The 17,721-nt window shown below is 57.6% G+C and overlaps 1 protein-coding gene across 4 annotated transcripts in view; it reads right to left on the minus strand.

Moving 5' to 3' along the window:
- RPTOR (regulatory associated protein of MTOR complex 1) overlaps nt 1-17,721 on the minus strand; it is a 338,061-nt gene that overhangs the window by 42,417 nt on the left and 277,923 nt on the right. For all 4 annotated transcript variants that reach the window (XM_040640059.1, XM_040640061.1, XM_040640057.1 and 1 more), the window contains exons 18-21: nt 15,728-15,845; nt 14,692-14,832; nt 14,285-14,443; nt 5,906-6,024 (exon numbers count right to left, since the gene is read on the minus strand). In XM_040640059.1, the coding sequence (XP_040495993.1) occupies nt 5,906-6,024; nt 14,285-14,443; nt 14,692-14,832; nt 15,728-15,845 (537 nt within the window). The remainder of the gene's footprint in view (nt 1-5,905; nt 6,025-14,284; nt 14,444-14,691; nt 14,833-15,727; nt 15,846-17,721) is intronic.

Below are 17,721 nucleotides of genomic sequence, written 5' to 3' on the forward strand. Positions count from 1 at the left end.
GTGGTGGCTTCACGACTGCAGAAGAGGCCTCTCGGCTGAGGAGGTGGTGCTTGCCGATGGGAGGGCCGTGCAGGTAAAACTGGGGTCTTCCGCTTTTCTAGAAGTCACCTGCTGGGCTCCGTGAGGCCTGAGGGCTGGCCCTCCTGGACCCGCAGCCAGGAGACCGCGCCAGGGTCACGGTGAGTCGGGGCCCTGGCACCTTGACCCGGGACAGCTGAGAACGCCACCCCAGGCTTCGCTTTCCGTTTTCCCACTGCAGGGGCTCACACCGCGTCCCTGGACGCAGTACTTCGTGGATGGAGGCGAGGAAGCAGGTTCCGGAAGCTTCCTTGACAAGCACGTGCAGTGTTTGACAGTTCACTGCAGAAAAGGATTTGTGCCAGCCTGAGATGAGCATTCAGGGGAAGTCGTTTAGTTCTGATTTTCTGAAGTAGGGTTTGTGTGGCTCGGGAAACCAGACGTCTGCTGGGGGAACACGTGATGAGGAGACGCAAGCAAACGAGGGCGTTTACCACTCGCTGACAGCAGACCCACCATCTGCCAGGTTCTCTCCTGGGCGTTTTGCTCCGGGCGCCCAGGGCGGCTGGGCGGGCCCCTCTGGCTCCAGACACCCCAGGTGAGAGGGCTCCGAGGGTGGACGCTGCCGCCCAGGGGGCGCTCGGGACAGGTGGCGGTTGAGGCGGCCCTCTGGGCTCGCTGAGCGCGGCTGGTGCCAGACTTGGTGAGAAGGCCAGCCGCGGCCAGGCTAAACAACCTCGACCTTCGTGGGGGACGATGTAGGGCCGCCCTACTTAGGGGACCCCCGTGTGCTCTGACCCTCCCTCAGCAGTGGGGACGCTGCACTTCCTGCGTTCAGCCAACAGGCAGAAACTTGCAGACAACAAAACAACCACAAGACTGTTCATTTGCAGAACATCGGCGTTGCCCTGATAACCCACCACTCCCCAGAACAGCAAGAAAACTGAACTACAATCAACCTTCAAACAGCATTAAAATTTTTTTTTTGAATTATAAAAGTTATATTGTTTGTGAACTTGCTTTTGCTTTGTATTTAAATTATCTGGCCAGCTCCCTCCCCCCCAAAACCCAAGAGCCAAACGACACTGGAAGTGGTCTGAGGAGAGTGAAGAATGTAAGCTAAGAACGGGCAACTTCCATGTCTCCCAAAACTTCCAGAGACGGGGGTGGTGGCGGGGAAGACAGAGATGCAGGCCTTAGCAGAACCCCCCCCACCCCGCAGCACCCCGAGACCCTCCCACCTGCCTCTCCTGGGCCTGCTGCCAGCCCGCTGCCCCTCAGGAGGCCCCGCAGACTAACTGGGCCCTGATCCCTCTGCTGGGGCGTCTGGGACAGGGTGTCCACAGCCCCGTGTCTACACTGTCCACACCCACGGCTGCCACACGGTTCTCCTTCCGTGTCTATGTTAGAAATCCTGCAGGGTGGGCATACCGGCAGCCTTTGCACTGGTGATCACAGGGTTTCAGGCTTCAAGGAAGCTTTTTTTTTTTAGCCCAACGGCTCCGATCTACTCAACACACTTTGACTCGGCCTTGATCACGTGAGCGGTATAGGCCTGCAGGGATGAGCACGAGGGGACCCGCCTGTCTGCAGACTTGGTTTGGGGACACAGGGCACGGGGGCAGGGTGGCGAGCAGGGGAGCCGCACAGGCCGTCCGGAGTGGCTCCTTCCTGTGCTGGTCGCAGCCGTCGGTTCACACAGAGAGCACACTGCCAGAGAAGGTCAGCAGAAGGGCAACAGGACTTCTAGGCTCTGAACTGAGGACTGGGCCCAGCCGTGAGTCCTGGCCCGCCATGCACACACTCCACCTTTGCTGGTCCTTCTCGTGGTGAAGACTCCCTGTTGTTCTCTGCTCCCGGACGCGGCCCTGAAACCACTAGAGGGGCAGGCTGCCCTCCCTGATAGGTGGTGGAGTTGACGAGCAAAGTCCACAAGGAGGGATGGTCATGGCTACAGACAGGTCAAGCTCTCAGCAGGGGGAGCCGTTACTTTGTTACAAGCTGACTTCTCAGGTCAGATGTATCCTCTGGGCCCAATGCAAACACAGAAACGGTTCACACGGACACGCGCAGGTACACACACACGTACACACACAAGCCCCTCTGCTCTCTACCCTGTGCAGCTACCGGGGGCGTCTGGAGCGGGAGCCTGGGGCTGTGGAGGGCCCCCTGTCTCCAGCTCCCCTTACTCTCTGGTTCTCCCACCAGAACACGTCACCTCACAAGGGCACATGAAGTCTGATCCAGTGTGGAGAAAAAGGCCCGAAAGCAGCGCGGATGACGCTGGACAGCGGATTTCCCGACTGGGCCGGACAGAGTCAGGATTAGGACGCTGGCACAGGCTTCCGGCGGCTCCTTCCTCGGGGGAGTGTGGTACCTGCAGAGCCGTGCTGCCCACTGCGTGTCAAGGATCTGGACTCACGTGTAAGAAGGTGCTTCCCACAAGGATCATCGGAGGTAATCGGGGGCAGGTATGACGCACAGCCCGCGGGCTGCTGGACCGCTGAGAAGACACCTACAAAGGCACGAGTCTGTTGATCCAAGTAGTTTTTCTACAAACTGCAGTTCATAGATAAAGGACGTAGCTCTCCCTCTGGAAGGCGGAGTCCCAGGGAGTGTTCCGCGGCAACAGCGATGCTGACCAGGAGTGGCCCACGGTCACGATGGGCGTCGGAAAAGCCTCAGTCCGTGGCCCCCCAGGAAGGGAAGCCTGCGGGGCCGAGGCTGGGGAGTCTCACGGGCCCCTTTCCAGGACCAGCGCACCTCGGAGCAGCAGCATGTGCAGAGTAAGGGGGACAGAGAGACGGGAGGAGACACTGGTATCTCGCTTTGTTCACGGGGTTACTGCGTTTACTATCACGCAGGGCCTAGGATGAGCCCAACTCCTAAGAAAGAGCTAGGGGACCGGAAGCAATGGGCTGAAGGCTGATGGCGCTAGAACGGGACCCACCCAGGCTATGTTTGTGCAGGACATGCACGACGGCCCAGGGAACACTCTCTGTGAAACAGATCCCCAGCGGCTGCCCCAGAGCCACTGCGTCTGAATCCCTGAGGGGACCAGCTCTCCTGGGGCTCTTCCTGCACCCGGCCTGGCAGGGCCCACGGGCCAGTGACTCCCCATACGGCAGCACCTACTTCAGTAAGCTAAGCCAGTCTGAGTGATGCCGCCGTCACCTCTGGGTTTGCAGGGAGGTGGGAACGGGCAGGTGCACAAGAGGTTCAAACTATGCACGCGGAAGCCTCTCAGTACAAACAGTTCGCTAGGACTGCGCTGGTCTGACGGTTCTCGGGGTCCTCCTCCTGGTGGAGGCGGCAGGAAGCAGTGGGGCAGGGGAGGCCAGGGGGCACGTGGGGCGGAGGCCCGGGACAGGCGCAGAGGGCACTGGCACCTCTGAATCATGGGGTGGGGGGCAGCTGAGGGCCTTCCGGGGAGGAGGTGCTGAGCGGGGAGCCCAGGGCCGTCAAACAACAGAGGGACGGTTCCAGGGGGAAAACGCCAACACAGAGCCTCCATCTCTGGGAGCTGAAGGCCGTCTGACTTGCGTGAAAAGAAGTCAGGACGCTTACTCAGACCACGGGGCCTGCGGAAAGATGCAGAGGTGCCTGGGAGGGGTCCCACATCAGGCGCTCTGCGTGTCGCTGGCCTGGACGCTAGCTGCAGACTCGCTGGATGAAATTGGATTCTGGATGAGCACAGCAGGTTCCCCGGGTGCTAGCTGAGGCTGCTAACTTGGAGGAGGACAGCGTCACTGCGCGATGACAGGATTTTAAAAGAAACATAAGAAGCTGACTCTATGAAAGCGTGAGCTGGGTTTTGGTCACGGTTTTTGTGGTACTTTGGAATGTGCTGTTTTGGGGGTGATCTCAACCTTCGTAGTGTTTCTCGGTCGCTCAGGCCTTTAGTCTATAAGAAAGGTGTTCAGCCTCGAACCGTGCACGCTGACCTCTGATCCCCATCGCACCCGGCTTCGCGGGTCCCACAGCAGGCACAGCGATCGCATTCTCACTCCTTGGGTGTGGAGTTGCTAGTGGACTATTTTTAGGTGAGTTTTTGTGCTTACAAGTTTTCTCATAAATATTAAAAGTAGTGATTATTATTACACGTGACCCTGACATTTGAACACCTGTAGCTTGAAATTTCCTTCTCGGTGTTATCCCCAAACCACAGATGGCAGCAGTGGTGTGAGGGAGGCTTGGGGCCGACGCGGTTCCCGGGGGTTGTCATGGTCTTCTTTGTACTTGTACGTGGTTTGAAATTTTCCATAATAAAAACTACAGGCAAAACGCAAACCCCAAGCCTGTGTGGAAAGGGGATATAAATACTTGAAATGAGGCCAGAGCTCTTGAGCTGTGTGGGTTCCTGAGCTGGTAGCAATTTCTATATTTGAATACAGAATTCTATGGGGTATTCCGGAGTAATAAGGCTATTTCGACTACGATGAACAAAAATCTGCCTTCAGAGCTGAGTATCAAAAATAGGTCCATTTCTCTGTAAACTGAAATGTAATCCCCTCATTAGTTACTAGAGTAGAAAGTAAGACATTTTTTGAAATTAAATTGAAGACAAGAAAATGTTTTCTTCATCTTTATGCTTCCAGATCCTTCAGTAGCAGTGTTTCCTCTTAAAAATAAACACACACAGACACACATACACGCACATTCAGACTCTCACACACAGGCTGCATTGTGCCCGGGCAAGGCTTCCAGGAAGCATGGACTCGACAGGAGGCCCATTCGGATCTCTGTATCTCCACTTGGGCGTGCCAGGCGTGTGCACTGGACGAGCGTGTCAGTCTAGATCAGCACAGCAGGCAGAAAGCCACCGGCCACTTCTAAGCATCCACTGCAGAGTGCTGTTCTAAAGGCATGGAAGGCTAGGTTTCTGGTTGCTGCAATCCGCTAGCGTGGCTCTGCCTGCTAGGAATGTTATGCATACGGTGTTTAATTACCATAAAGTGGGATGAGGGGTCTCCGGCTCACGGCTACACACTTGACACATAATCCAAAAAGGCATGGAGACGTGGTTTCTATGCCTTACAGGCTAGAGAGAGATTTCTAAGAGGAATGTATTTGACGTCCTGACATCAGGTCTACTGCGATGAATTTATAGTCATTACATTTTAAGATTAGTCACTCAGATTATATTTTTAAATAATTCAGATTGATTTTTAGTAAAGTTAAATACATAAAATGCAGTGAAAAATAAAAATCTAAGCTAAATACTGGTTTCATCATGACCAGATAACCAAGGGTGGGGGGTAGGATGACTGGGGAACCTGATGGACATGCTGGCCATGGCTGTGCTGCCCACAGCTAGGGGGCCATCCTATGCCTCAGAGAGAAAACTCGAGGCACCTCTGTGTGTCACATGCTTTCATGCAAAGGTAATAACCTCAGCTTCCATCTGAAGAGGCTGGAATCAGAGGAGCAAGCTATACTCAGAATAAATAAAAGGGACAGGATAACGAAGATAAAAAGAAGTATCGATAAAACAGATCGTAAAAAGCAACAAAGAAAGAGTAACGAAACCAAAAGCTGGTTCTTTGAGGTTTCCTGTAGCCAGAACTGTTGTGAGTGAGAGGAGTCATAAGTCAGTGGTACTGGGAATGAAAGGGGACATCACTACAGACCACACAGACCCTGACTGGATCACAAGGGTAACGGCAGCCTTTACCTAATGTCCTAGTGCCCCGATGCCACTAAGTCAAAGCAGGACGGCGCCCCAACTGAAGGTACCCGTAAACAGAGGTCAGGGTATGCTGTGAGGTGCTTGTCGGAAGTCTGTCCACCACGGTGTAGACCTGACCGCATCTGGGGTTCCCCACATGAATATCTACAACTAAGACCAGGAACTCTCGAGCTTCACCGGGAACACCGTCACTCATACCTTGTAGGCAATGCTGTTGAGCACCTTCATGGCCAAGTCGGAAACATCTGGATAGGGGTCTGCAGCCAGATGCAGTAAAACTCTCCAAATCTGAGTGTAAACACTGTTAAAGGAAACTCCTAGGAAAGAGAAATGGGATGTTTTAGTAATAAAATAGCTGCCCGTGTGCTTGGCCAGCTTCTGAAGACTTAGCTGCTGCCAGGAACGGACACTTTAAAGAGCTCGTGTTTTGTTGTCTGGTCAGGGCCCCAGAAATTCAGGAATCCCAGCTGGTAAACAGGCTTGATGACTTCATCTCCTGAGACTGGATCTTTCTAGAAGGAAAAGCAAGTTAGAAAAGGCTGGCCTTCCTTGAAGCCCTGGCTGACTGGACAGCACTACCTAGCTCCCGCGAACCATTTGATTTCATGCCTAGGTTTCAGGCGCCGTCACGGCCTACATGAGCTGCAAGTGTTGGAGTGATGGATAGGAGTCCCGTGTACACCTTTCTTGCATTCAGGCTGTGTTCTGGGCTGTGACTCACTGAGTCTTGTCCACACACCACATGCAGTACTAGCCTGAGTTCCCAGGAAATCACAAAGGGTGTGCATGACATGACCCAAGCCCTCCCGGTCCCCACCAGGCCACACAAGGTCCTGTCCACAAGGCTGGACACGACGGCAGATGAGGCAGGACATAAACCCAGACAGGGTGCATCACAGACACGAAGGAAGGGATGTCACCGAGGGCCTTACCCGCGGGTCTGTTCAGCCCTATTTAACCCTCACGATCTCAGCCGCTGCCACTATCTGGGCGTCACAGAGGGATAGTGAGGCCTAGTGTCCGAAGGATGAAGGATTCAAATGCCCACCTGTCTGACGTTTGGGCCAATGCTGTGTCTACAGCACCGCTGTGGCACCTGACCATTCAAATCAAAGGCGGGTTGGAGGAGGCGCAGGGTGACGCTCCCTAGCATCCCTCAGCCTACAGCCGCTCCCCAGGAGGCAGAGGCGGCACTGTCTCATGCCCGCACAGCCGCACACCCTTCGCCGCAGGGATGGAGAAAGCCCCGCCCCTCTTGAAGTGGCCTTGCGGCGACCACGGCTGCGCTGCCCGGGAGGGGAGGTGGCGTCGCGTCAGGTGCGCGCTGTCAGCGGCCTGCTCTAGGGCCTGCGTGTGTGCAGGCGGCGGCTCATGTGGGCTTCGTGGCCCTGGGGATCAGACAGGGCTCCCCTCCGGGGACCAGGGCTCCGTATGAATCCGGACTTTGGTTGGTGAGATGTCAGCTGAACACACTCTTGCTTGGAGGGGAGCCTGAGTCAGGGTGAGTGACCCACGTGCGGACATGTTCCCCGCACACTTTAATTTAGAGACAGGTACGGATGAACACCTTTGACCCTGACTCAACGGCTGTGGGACGGCCAACCAGATTTATGACCAAAGTCTGAGGAAGCTGTTCGGTAAAATCAGCCCAGAGACTCCGGCAGCGTTTCCTAAAATCCACTTTTGTATGGTGGCATGGTGCCTGCCAGCAGGAAGTGCGCCCCGCACGACCTAAGGACTGTTTCCACAAAGACGTGGCTCCCATGTCAACTGCGCAAGAGCCGCGGGATCATGACCTACAGGGACCGTGCGGTCACTTTCACGGAGGCAGCCTGCTCAGAAGGGAAAGGAGAACAGTCCCCAAGGGGGCGAGGGTCCTCGTCATCACCACTGACCCGGAGGCTCTTGGGAAGGCCCCTCAAACTCATCATAGCCAATGTGTGAAAGTCTACCCCCTCCGTTAGTTTTGGGCTCAGCTTCCCCAAAGCGTGGCCACCATGGGACAGAGAGCGGCAAGGGGGCGCGCTGCAGATGCCAGACCCCCGCCACAGCCTCAAGCACCCGGGGTGGGGAGGACGGGGACGCAGTGCTGAGGAGCCTTGTTACCCGTGTGCCGATACAACAGCAGATGCCCGACCAACCAGACCCTCGCTCGGCGGTGCCTTTGGCGCAAACACGAGGAGGGGTACGGGGCTGTGGCGGCACAAGACCAGCCCCAGTGGGCGAGGCGCACCATGCACCCAGGAAGGGTGGGGACCCGCTGGCTGCTGCCATCCATCGTGAACTTCGGTTTTCATCACTGTTGTGGCCTTCCTCGCAAAAGATTTCGACTTTGATACGACAGTTGTGATTCGACAGAGAATGAAAAGGCTCTAATTTTTGCCAGGGTCTTTGGCCGCACGAATGGTGTAAGTACTTGCTGGTGAAAACATGAGACTGGCAGAGAAGTGCTCGGTGCGTTTTACCCCGTCCCTCAGCGCGGCCCCCACGTCCTCGGCCTCCCCGCGCCCCGTCCCTCCGCACGGCCCCCGCGTCCTCGGCCTCCCCGCGCCCCGTCCCTCAGCGCGGCCCCCGTGCTCCCTTGGCCTCCCTGCTGCACAGCCGTCCTGCTCCTGAGCCTGCTGCTAACCCAGCCCAAGGCTGTGAAGGAGCGCAGCAGAGGCTGGAGCCCCAGGGGTGCCGCAGGACGCGAGTCGGCCCTCCGGGAGCAAGGAGTCCTCCGGGCTGTGAAATGCTCAGAAAGGGCGCCTGCTTCTGGCACTCACTCAAAACTGCTTCCTCACGAGCGCGGAGAGCTATTTCCACGTCTAGACCAAAAGTAATAAAAGATCCTAACTAATGGCTTTACATTTATTTTTCAGAGCAACAGCTACAACTTTCCAAACAGTGTAAGATGTAGGAAAACTTGCTTGGAGCTCTGTGGCCAACTCTGGATCCCAGAAGTCCCCTGGGCTGGCTGAGCCGCTCGGGGAAAGGAGAAGCTGGAGCTTGCCACTTGTTCCCTGGGTCTCAAGGGTCCCCGACACGAATGCTCTAGGGGCCACCATGGGCCGAGAGCCTCTGCCCCATCCAGCAACCGGCACCCAAGGCCTGGGGCCAGTACCCTCGTCCTTTCTGTGACGCGCCCCCATCGCTGGGCTCCCCCTGGTGATGGAGTCCCTTCAGGAGCTCCCTCGCTTCCTCCCTCTGCCCATGGGAGGCGTGAGCATCCTGGCCCGAGGCCCCAGGATGGAGCCCTGCCTAGACCGGGCAGCCACCCTGTCGGCATAATCCTGTCCGTGATGTTCCTCAGGGTCCCTACAAGACACACGTAATAATGGCCTTTAATCAAGGGTTGTGGCCATAAAAATATAAATGATGTTGTGCCGTCAGAAAACAACGCCGTTCGCTCTCTCACCGTCGTTCCCCGGCAGCAAGAAATCAAACTAATGGGCTGTAAAACCTTCCCTGGGATAGTGCTTGGCTCCGCTGGCGACAACCGCACTCCCCCTCCTCCTGGCTGATGGGGCCCTGCACTCTCCCGGCCCCTCTGCTCTCCGTGCTCAGAGCTTGTGGCTGTGGGGTCCCGGGGTTACTGGGGGCTTACGAAGGCCTCCTCTGTTAGGACTTCTCGAGGTCGTGGGGAGACGCAGAGAGAGAGGGAGGAGATGCTACTTTCTGGCCAGTCATGATACAACAGGGACAAGTGGCCTCAGGCTGAGCAGGGCCCCCAGGGCCAGTGGGAAGCCGGCCCTGCTCGCCAGGCCTCCTCCTCCAGGGGTGTGGGCAGTGCCCGTGGCTCCGACTCTGTCCTTCTGCTCTTCTCTGTTCCCCAAGGGCAGCGGCCATGACCCTGGGTTCTGAGCAGGAACTTGGGCCCAGCACTAGGCACACAGCCAGGTGGGGGCAGGCTCCGGGCCGGTGAGAGCTTGAATCCTGGCTCTACCCTCCCAGCCCAGCTCCGGCTCGGATTCGTCACTATGGGAAGACACTTCAGGTGGCATCAACGGTCACAAAATTTCAAGGAGGTGCGATCGCTCCACCTTGGCCAGTGCTCTGATCTACAACTAGCAAGCCCTTCAGGGGTGAGAGTGCTCATGGGCGCCGCAGTCTGGTCCCAAATCCCCGGAACAGAAATGACCCCACCTCACTCCCTCCAGGCTGTGACCCACTCCCGCAAAGAAGCAGAGTGACCGTCCCTGCCCCCCAGGACCCGGGGCGTGGAGCAGGATGACTGATGGGGCTAGGGCGGGAGGACGGCCCCGGGGCAAGCACGAGGGGCCCTCTCTCCCCACCCTTCCCACTGCCACCTCTGGGCACTCTCCAAGGGTAAGACTCAGAGCCGGAGGGGCACGCAGGGCTGCCTGCAGCACGTGGGATCAAGAAACGGCAGCTTCGCCAAAACCGAGTAATAAAGATGGCGAAGTCACATTGTGGTGAGTCAGGGACCCCCTCCCCCCTCCCCTCGTGGGGACACAGAATATCGCCGGCAGGGAGGACCAGACGCTGCTGGTTTGGAGAGGCATGCGGTGAAGTCAGAGAGGTTGTCCGCACCTCGCTCAGGGACCAGTGTCCAGCCTGCGGGCGGAGGACAGCAGTGGGCGCAGGGGAGGGCTGATGATGACAGTGGGGGCTGTTTGCAGGAGGAGCAAGTGCGATTTTCACGGGGGCTTCTGTGTTTGGCTGCCATTGGACAAGCCTGGCAGTGTGTAGACATGTGGGTAAGATCTGAGGGGGGTCCTGGCATGCAGTGTGCTGAGACCGGCCCTGGGGTGGGGGGGGCCAGAAATGGGGAGGACCAACAAGGGGCCCACGTGGGAGTCAGGCCAGATGGCTGGTGAGTCAGAGACACGCGGGGTTCCAGAGGTGGGGGACACGGAGCCCGGGTCCCAGCACAACCCTACAAACATCAGGCTGGCATGCTTCAGGAGGTGGAGATCCCGGCGGGGTCAAGGGAAGCCCAGGCCCCTTCTGGGGAATTTGTTCCGGGACACACTGCACAGCAAGCAAGACAATGGGGAGTACTTGCAGCGACAGAGCAGGGAGGGGGCTGGGAGGGGACCCGGAGGGGCTGGCGTTTCGGGAAAAGGTGGGAATAAATGGATGTCCTTAGGTTGCCATGGTTTTGAAAATCTCTTGCAATATTCAGTGAGAGGCTAGAGAGATTGCCGTCCTTTGGTTGAAATGAAAAAAAAAAAATGTCTTTAAGCAGGCGAGAGCTGCAAGCAACGGGACTGGGTGGGTGACGCATTCTACGTGCGTGGCGGACGGGAGCGCTATCTCATGGAATATGCATGAGGTGGCCCGACAACTCCAGCTCATTTTAGAACTTTTCCACTCAAGTTCTCAAAGATTTGACTGATATGCAGATAACACTCAGCTTTCTCCGGGAATCAGAATTTGTGAGCAAAAAGGTAGGGGTGATAGGACTGCCAGCTCTCTGGAGGAAGACAGCAGGCAGGGCAGCGGCGGGAGGGGCTGCGCCATGCGGGCTGGAGACCGACAGTACCTGCCTCTTCCCTGGCAGCTGCCGTGTTCTCCGGCCTGACGTGGCCTCCGATGACATTCTTCATCCTTACACCGCCAAGTCCTGCTTCCCCCGCCAACACCCAGGACAAGATGGTGTCCACTCGTCAGAGAGCAGCACTGTGTTCCAGGCAGGAGTCCCACCTCAGGCACGTAGCATGAGCTCCACACTTGCCCCGCGATGTGGCCCAAACACTGCGGCCGGCACCTGCTGTTGCCTCTGCCAGCATGTGTGGTCTTTAACACCCCGGAGAAGGGGACGTGCCGTAGACAACGGGGACCTTCTGACGAAAGCTCTCAAGGGTCCCCTGGCGACAAGTGACTTCAATCCTTTTTGCGACTTCAATACTCCTCATGTTTCTGTGAGTTCAAAAGCCAGGTGTGACCGTTTTGACAATTTCTTCTCTTGACGGCCAGCCATGTGTGTGATCAGGGGGCCGCAGAGTGGACTCGCACCCTTGAGCACAGGCTGTGCTGGACGGCAGGACGACAAGGCACCTGGACGCGTGCTGCATGGCAGGACGCGGTCGGGAGGAGGCCCCGAGGAAGGCAACAGGGAGGCTGGTCAAGAGGACCCTGCAGGAGCTGGTGCAGGGGGTTGCTGGCCTGGGTGGTGAGGCCAGGATGCAGGGGTGAGGGACAGAGGAGTTACGGATGACACCTGGCTCTGGGCCAAGGACCCGCGTCTGCTGTGGTCCCTGCAGTGGAGGTGGGGTGGGAGTGGAGATGCCCAGTGTGTGGACCATCTTCAAGGTCTGTGGCGTTTCTGCGTTTCTTCTTCCATGGTGGCGTGATAAAAAGCAAAATAATGTTTTGTGACTTGTGACTATTTCATGAAATTTGCATTTCAGTTGAGAAGTAAAGGCTGATTGGAACACGGCCAGATTCATTCGTTCACCTGCCACCTGTGGCTACTTCTGCGCCATCTGCAAGGCTGAAAATGCGCACGATCTGGCCTTCCGCAGAGAATGTCTGCCGATCCCTGCTCTGGCGAGAGGGTGGGAGGCGGAGTCGCCCTGACTCGGGCGGGGAGGTGTGGCGGCCGAGCTCACCTGGCTGGCGGGTCAGAGCCACCACGTGGTGCATTTCTGTCTCTCTGAGTTTCCCCCGTTACTTCATATTTTTCACTGTAGACATATACACAAAAATACTAATTCAGATTCATATCGATCTGGGTTTTAAAAGAGTCCTGGGGGGCCAGCCTGGGAACTTAGCCACCACACACGTTAATTCTGTTAAAAGAACCTGTTCTAGTTCAAAACAGACACCTCGCAAGTGACACTCGGATTGTCAGCAGAACCCGCCTTCATGCCGAGCTCGGCCCGTGCCTTCTGTGCACTTGGGATATTTTAGCAAACAACAAAACACACAAATCTGTGATGTTATTTCTCAATTTAGATGGATAATTCAAGTTGGTATTTTTGAGCTAAGTTCTTGGTGGGTGGGTGTGTTTGGCAAGCAGAGATCCCCTTCTGGTTCCTGCCACCCTGGGGGGTGCGGTGGCCACGTCTGGAACCCATGGCCCGTCCAGGCCACGGTGGGACACTACATGGACTCGACCTGCAGGAACTACGGCAAACGTTCCAAGGCTTGTTCCAGCAGAGGGGCAGACTGGTGTGGTTCACGCAGGACCCATGGCCTTGCCCCCTCCAGATCATGGCCAAAGTCAGAAATACCACCATCACCACGTGGTGTGGACAGCATTAAGCACTAGGGCATAGGGTTCACCATGGAAATAAGCCAATGACTTAGAACGGACACGAGGGGCCGAAGAGGGGCAGACGGGGAAATCACAGATGTGAATGCTGACGCTGGAATGCAGGAAAAGGTGTCAGTGCACGAGCTCTTTCTATTGTCAACTCCAGAAATGAAAACGAACCACGGGGAAAAGCAAAAGAAAAGACAAGGGAATAACGGAACAAAGTTATCGGAACAAAACATATAGATGTAATGAAAAAATCGACAAAGCAAAAGTTGGGACTTGTAAACACCAGGGAAATGAACAAATGTTTTGCGGGGTGAACCGTGAACAAGGAGCAGAAGCACACAGCAACAGGAGTACAAGGGACCCGCGTCCGGAGACAAGAGAGGCCACAAAGTCAGGAGAACGCTCCGCACAGCTCCACGGAGCGAGAACATTCAACGGAAGCCGGCAACTTAGAACAACGTGAGATGCCGAAGCTAGCCCAGAAGAACCAGCCCCAACCATGCTGTGACGGCTAGAGGGAGGACTCACGGTTGGCCCTCCGCTGACAGAACGGGTAAGTCAACCCTGGCGGACGGGGAGGGGCTGGCGGAGCAGTGGAAGGGAGCCCGGCACAGAGAGAAACTCACGGGAAGGAGCCGAAGGACAGGGTTCCTGCGAAGTCTGCGGCCTGTAAGGGGCACTGAGTGCTTTGGGGGTTCACAGACAGTAAGAGAGCATGGACCCCGTGGACAAGCTCTGGGGATTCGGCTCTATTTGTGATTCCTTACGTGAGGAACGAAACACACAGGGGGGCTGTACGCTAGTGTCCCTACATTTTTACATATAGAGTGTTTCTTAACATTAACTGAAACTCCAGCTGAGGCCTGGGACACCATGCTGGGCGGTCGGCGTGGAAAAGACCTGCCGGGCTGGGTCTGGCCCTCGTTGCCAGCGCCGTCAGACGCACAGTCACACGGCCAGGAAGTGGGGTGGACGCCCACCTCCCCGTGAGGAGGGAAGAGCATGCTCTAGGTGGGACGTCACCCTGCCCGTTAGGCGTGGACGTCCCTGCTCTGTGCCTCAACAGATGAGGTGTCTCCCGGGCAGAATCAGCGCACCAACGGCCACTGGGCTGCACAGACAGAAGGTTCTGGCAGCCTTCCCACACAAGCCCAGAACGGCCTGTAGCTATCACAGAGCAAAGTTAAAGCGACGGAAACTTCCGTCTGCCCGCAGCACACATCCCTCTCACCTCCACACTCCAGTTAATGCTTGTTCTCCAACTGGGATGGTCCCCATGTCCCGCGACCTGGCGTGCACTGAGGGCAAGCCCTGGGTGCCAAGACGGCGGGTGGGGGCAGGCGGGGGACGGGCGCCGCACTCACCGATGAGGGAGTTGAGGGCAGAGTAGGAGCTGACGCGGCGCATCTTATCGATGGTCTCGAAGGACAGGATGTACTCCTCGTTCTCGGGGCTGCCCAAGGTGCTGCTGGCGCTGCTGCTCGTGCTGAGGTTTCCGGGAGAGAACGCCACCGAGCTGCCCGCTGCCCAGACAGCACGGCGGGGGGTCGTCAGGGTGGGCGCCCAGGGCGACATGTGCGCCTCCCACACGGTCCGCCCCACCCCCAGCTGCATCTGCAGCGGCGCCACGGTCAGACCTCAGGGCCAGCAGATGGGACAGCGTGACTCGCGGTCAGGGCAGAGAAACGGGTGGGGCCCCGGTGTAAGTAAAGGTTCAGAAAATCAAACCCACGACTGTCCCAACCCAAGGACCCGATTTCCAGCATCTCACATTCTTCTGTCAAGCTCAGATTCTGCAAAGATTTGTTCAGGCTTCTGGCGGTGGTGACGGCACGAATGTTTCCGTAGGAGCTCACGGAGCGGAGTCTGGGGGTGCACGGGCTGTCCCGCACGGGGGTCAAACTCCCACCCTCTGGGAGAGAGAAGAAGAAAGAGTTAATGGTGGGCTTTGGGGGGGCAGTGCACCCCGTTACTGCAACAGCACGTGACAGAAGCTCGCACCCAGACCAGCAGGCCCACACTCAGGAAGGGCCTCTGACACACGTGTGTCCAGTCAGCTGGACAAAGCTGGACACGTGCACGCCGGGCGAGGAGCGGAGCGTATGGAGCAGACGACCCGAGCCCATGCCTGCTGTTTTGCGGGGTTGTCGTTAGACCTTTCAGAGCAGGACCGGCGACCGGGGCCGCCCTGAGGGCAGCGCCAGGCGCTCTGTGGCTCCGCCGTGGGCCGCTGCCCTACAGACAACCGCAGAGCAGCGGCTGGCTCAGTGCTGCAGGCCCTCCCCTCCGTGGCCCCTGTGCCCTCCTCCAGCACACCAGCTGTTTCACTGGGCAAGTTCATTTTCATTTCCCTTCTGTGATGTTCTAAAAGCAGTAATGCTTGTGTTATTGATCACGAGCCCTCTTTCCTGCAGAGAAGGCTGCGTTCTGGGGGAGGGGCCACCCAACACGAAGAAATAGAAATCCAGCAAAAAGGACAAATGGGAGAAAAGGAGCTGCCTAACGTGACTCATGAGCAGGAAACCGGCAACAGCTCATCACAGGAAGAGCTGACGTGCGTGTCCGTGAGCCCCCACGGCACACGTTCCGCTACCCTTCAACATCTCCATGAGTCGGATTTCCAAACATGGTAAAAGGAAGGAAAAGAGCCAGAGGGTCGGTGTGGCCCCTCCTGCTGCCTTTCTACTCTGCTAAGTGCCTGGCAGGACGGGAGTCACAGGGGCCACTCGGAGTGGCGGTGAGCTCAGGCCCTGGCCCAAGGCAGGGCAGCTGTGGTCCTGACCTGGGGTCCCCGCAGGCCACCGTACCTGTGGTTGCCGGAGAAGGCAAGGGGTAGTTCTTCTCCTCCTCCATGAACTGCAAGGCCACCGTGCAGAAATTGCTTTCATATTGAACGACAAGATGACTCAGAGCCACCACCAGCTCCTGCCGAGAGGGACAAGGACAATAACGCTTACTGGCGGCTGGCAGACGATTGTGGGAAAGCAGGGAGGCTGAGAGTTCACGCCGAGTGCTCAAGTCACCACAGAAAAAAGAAAGGTTAAGATACACTCTGCACTCAATGTTGGCAGTGGGGACTGGCCCTTCCAGGGATGCACTCGGGAGTGTCCAGAGGGAGCTGGAGCCTCCGGACAAGCAGTGCGGGCGGGATCACTACACGCCAGCGGCACAGAGCAGGTGTCCTAGGGACACAGGTGTGAATGACACCCTCTGGGGGGGAAGGGCAGATCAATCCTGGGACCCTATGTGTTGATTGGACCCTGCCGCTGGGTGAGCCGTTTGAATTCTGGGTGTGTTAAAGCAGAGCACATCTGACAAGCCAGGGCATGCTCTTTTTATTAAATGCAAAACTTGCAAAGATACATTAGTTTCCGGTCCCCGAAAGGCAAGGAAGTTCCACATGACCCTCAGGCCTGACTGCCCAAGGAGATAAGCACAGTAGGTCTGTCGCATGATGGCCTGAGGACCCCTGGTTTGCATGTAGCTCCCTGCAGCCCCATGCTGGGGGAGTTCTGCCCACGTGCCCGGCTCTGCATGGGGCCTGGGACCCCCTTGGCGACTGCCCCCTCCTCTCCTGCACGGGTCTCTCTCACCTTAACCCCACACAGCCCTTCACCTCCCTCCTGTCACGTCTGTGCACTGCACTGCTCCCAAACCCACCGCCAGCATCCCCCCTCCCTTTAAGCTCCAAGCTGGCCCTTCCTGCATTGGCATAGCATCTTTGCCTAAGTGCTCCCGTGACCCCAATCTCAGTGTGCCCCACAGTCTGCCAGCACCACCCCTTCCCATTCAGCCCCCCACTGGGGACTCCTCGGCTCACGCCCACAGAACTGTGAACGCCCAACCCACCTCCCACCCAATCTGCCCAGAGTCTGACTGCACTGAGTCCCCCGTGAGTCTGCTCATGCCCACTGGGGACACCTCATCTGGCACTCACTGCGGCGCCTAATGCTGGCCCACTCCCCCTGCAAACCAGAGCACATGCCCGGTGGGGTTGCCCGCTGGCCCCTCCCAGCAAACACGTAGCCTGTACTGTCTTTGAAGAGCACTGACTCCCCTTCACTCTGATGCGGGGCGAGAAAAGCCTGTGCTGGGCCCTGGAACATTAACTTGCACCCAGGTCCCTCACCCTCTGATGCAGGGAATGCCACCCAAAGTCAAACACTGAGTGCGCTGCCCATGCCAGTGGCTCTGGACCAAGCACATCCTGCTGGGGTGGCGGCCACTCAAGGTGGCTACTGCTGGCCACGGATTCCTGGTGTACATCTGACCACAAAATACAGATGCGTGGGTAGTGCTGGCAAGAGTGCGCAGGCTGGGGCAGAGGCCAGGGCATTCTCAGCTTCTGGAAGTGGTTCAACAGGGGCACCCTGGCACCCCCGAGGCACATGGCCCAGCCCCCCCCGGTACTCCCAGACATGTGGCCCAGCTCCCCCTGGCACCCCTGAGACACATGGCCCAGCCCCCCCCGGCACCCCCAGACACGTGTCCCAGCTCCCCCTGGCACCCCTGAGACATGCGGCCCAGCCCCCGTGGCCAGCAGCACCTCTCAGCCTCATATGGCAGGGTCAGTCCCACCTTCTTCCCAACCTCCTGCCTGCTCACACACAGAACAACAAAAGGCCTTGCCTGCCTGGGTCCTGGCCACCCCTGCCCCTCGTGCCCACCACCCTCGTCTTAGCACGGATCCTTGAAGGTGCCACCACTCTGGCTCCGGGTCTGAATATTTGCGTTCCCTTGGCCTGGACAAGCCTCACCAGGCGTCCCCAGCCCACCCCATGTCTCCTTCAGGCCTCTGCTC

This window comes from Ursus maritimus, unplaced genomic scaffold (assembly GCF_017311325.1).
Source record: "Ursus maritimus isolate PB19 unplaced genomic scaffold, ASM1731132v1 scaffold_24, whole genome shotgun sequence".
Taxonomy (NCBI): domain Eukaryota; kingdom Metazoa; phylum Chordata; class Mammalia; order Carnivora; family Ursidae; genus Ursus; species Ursus maritimus.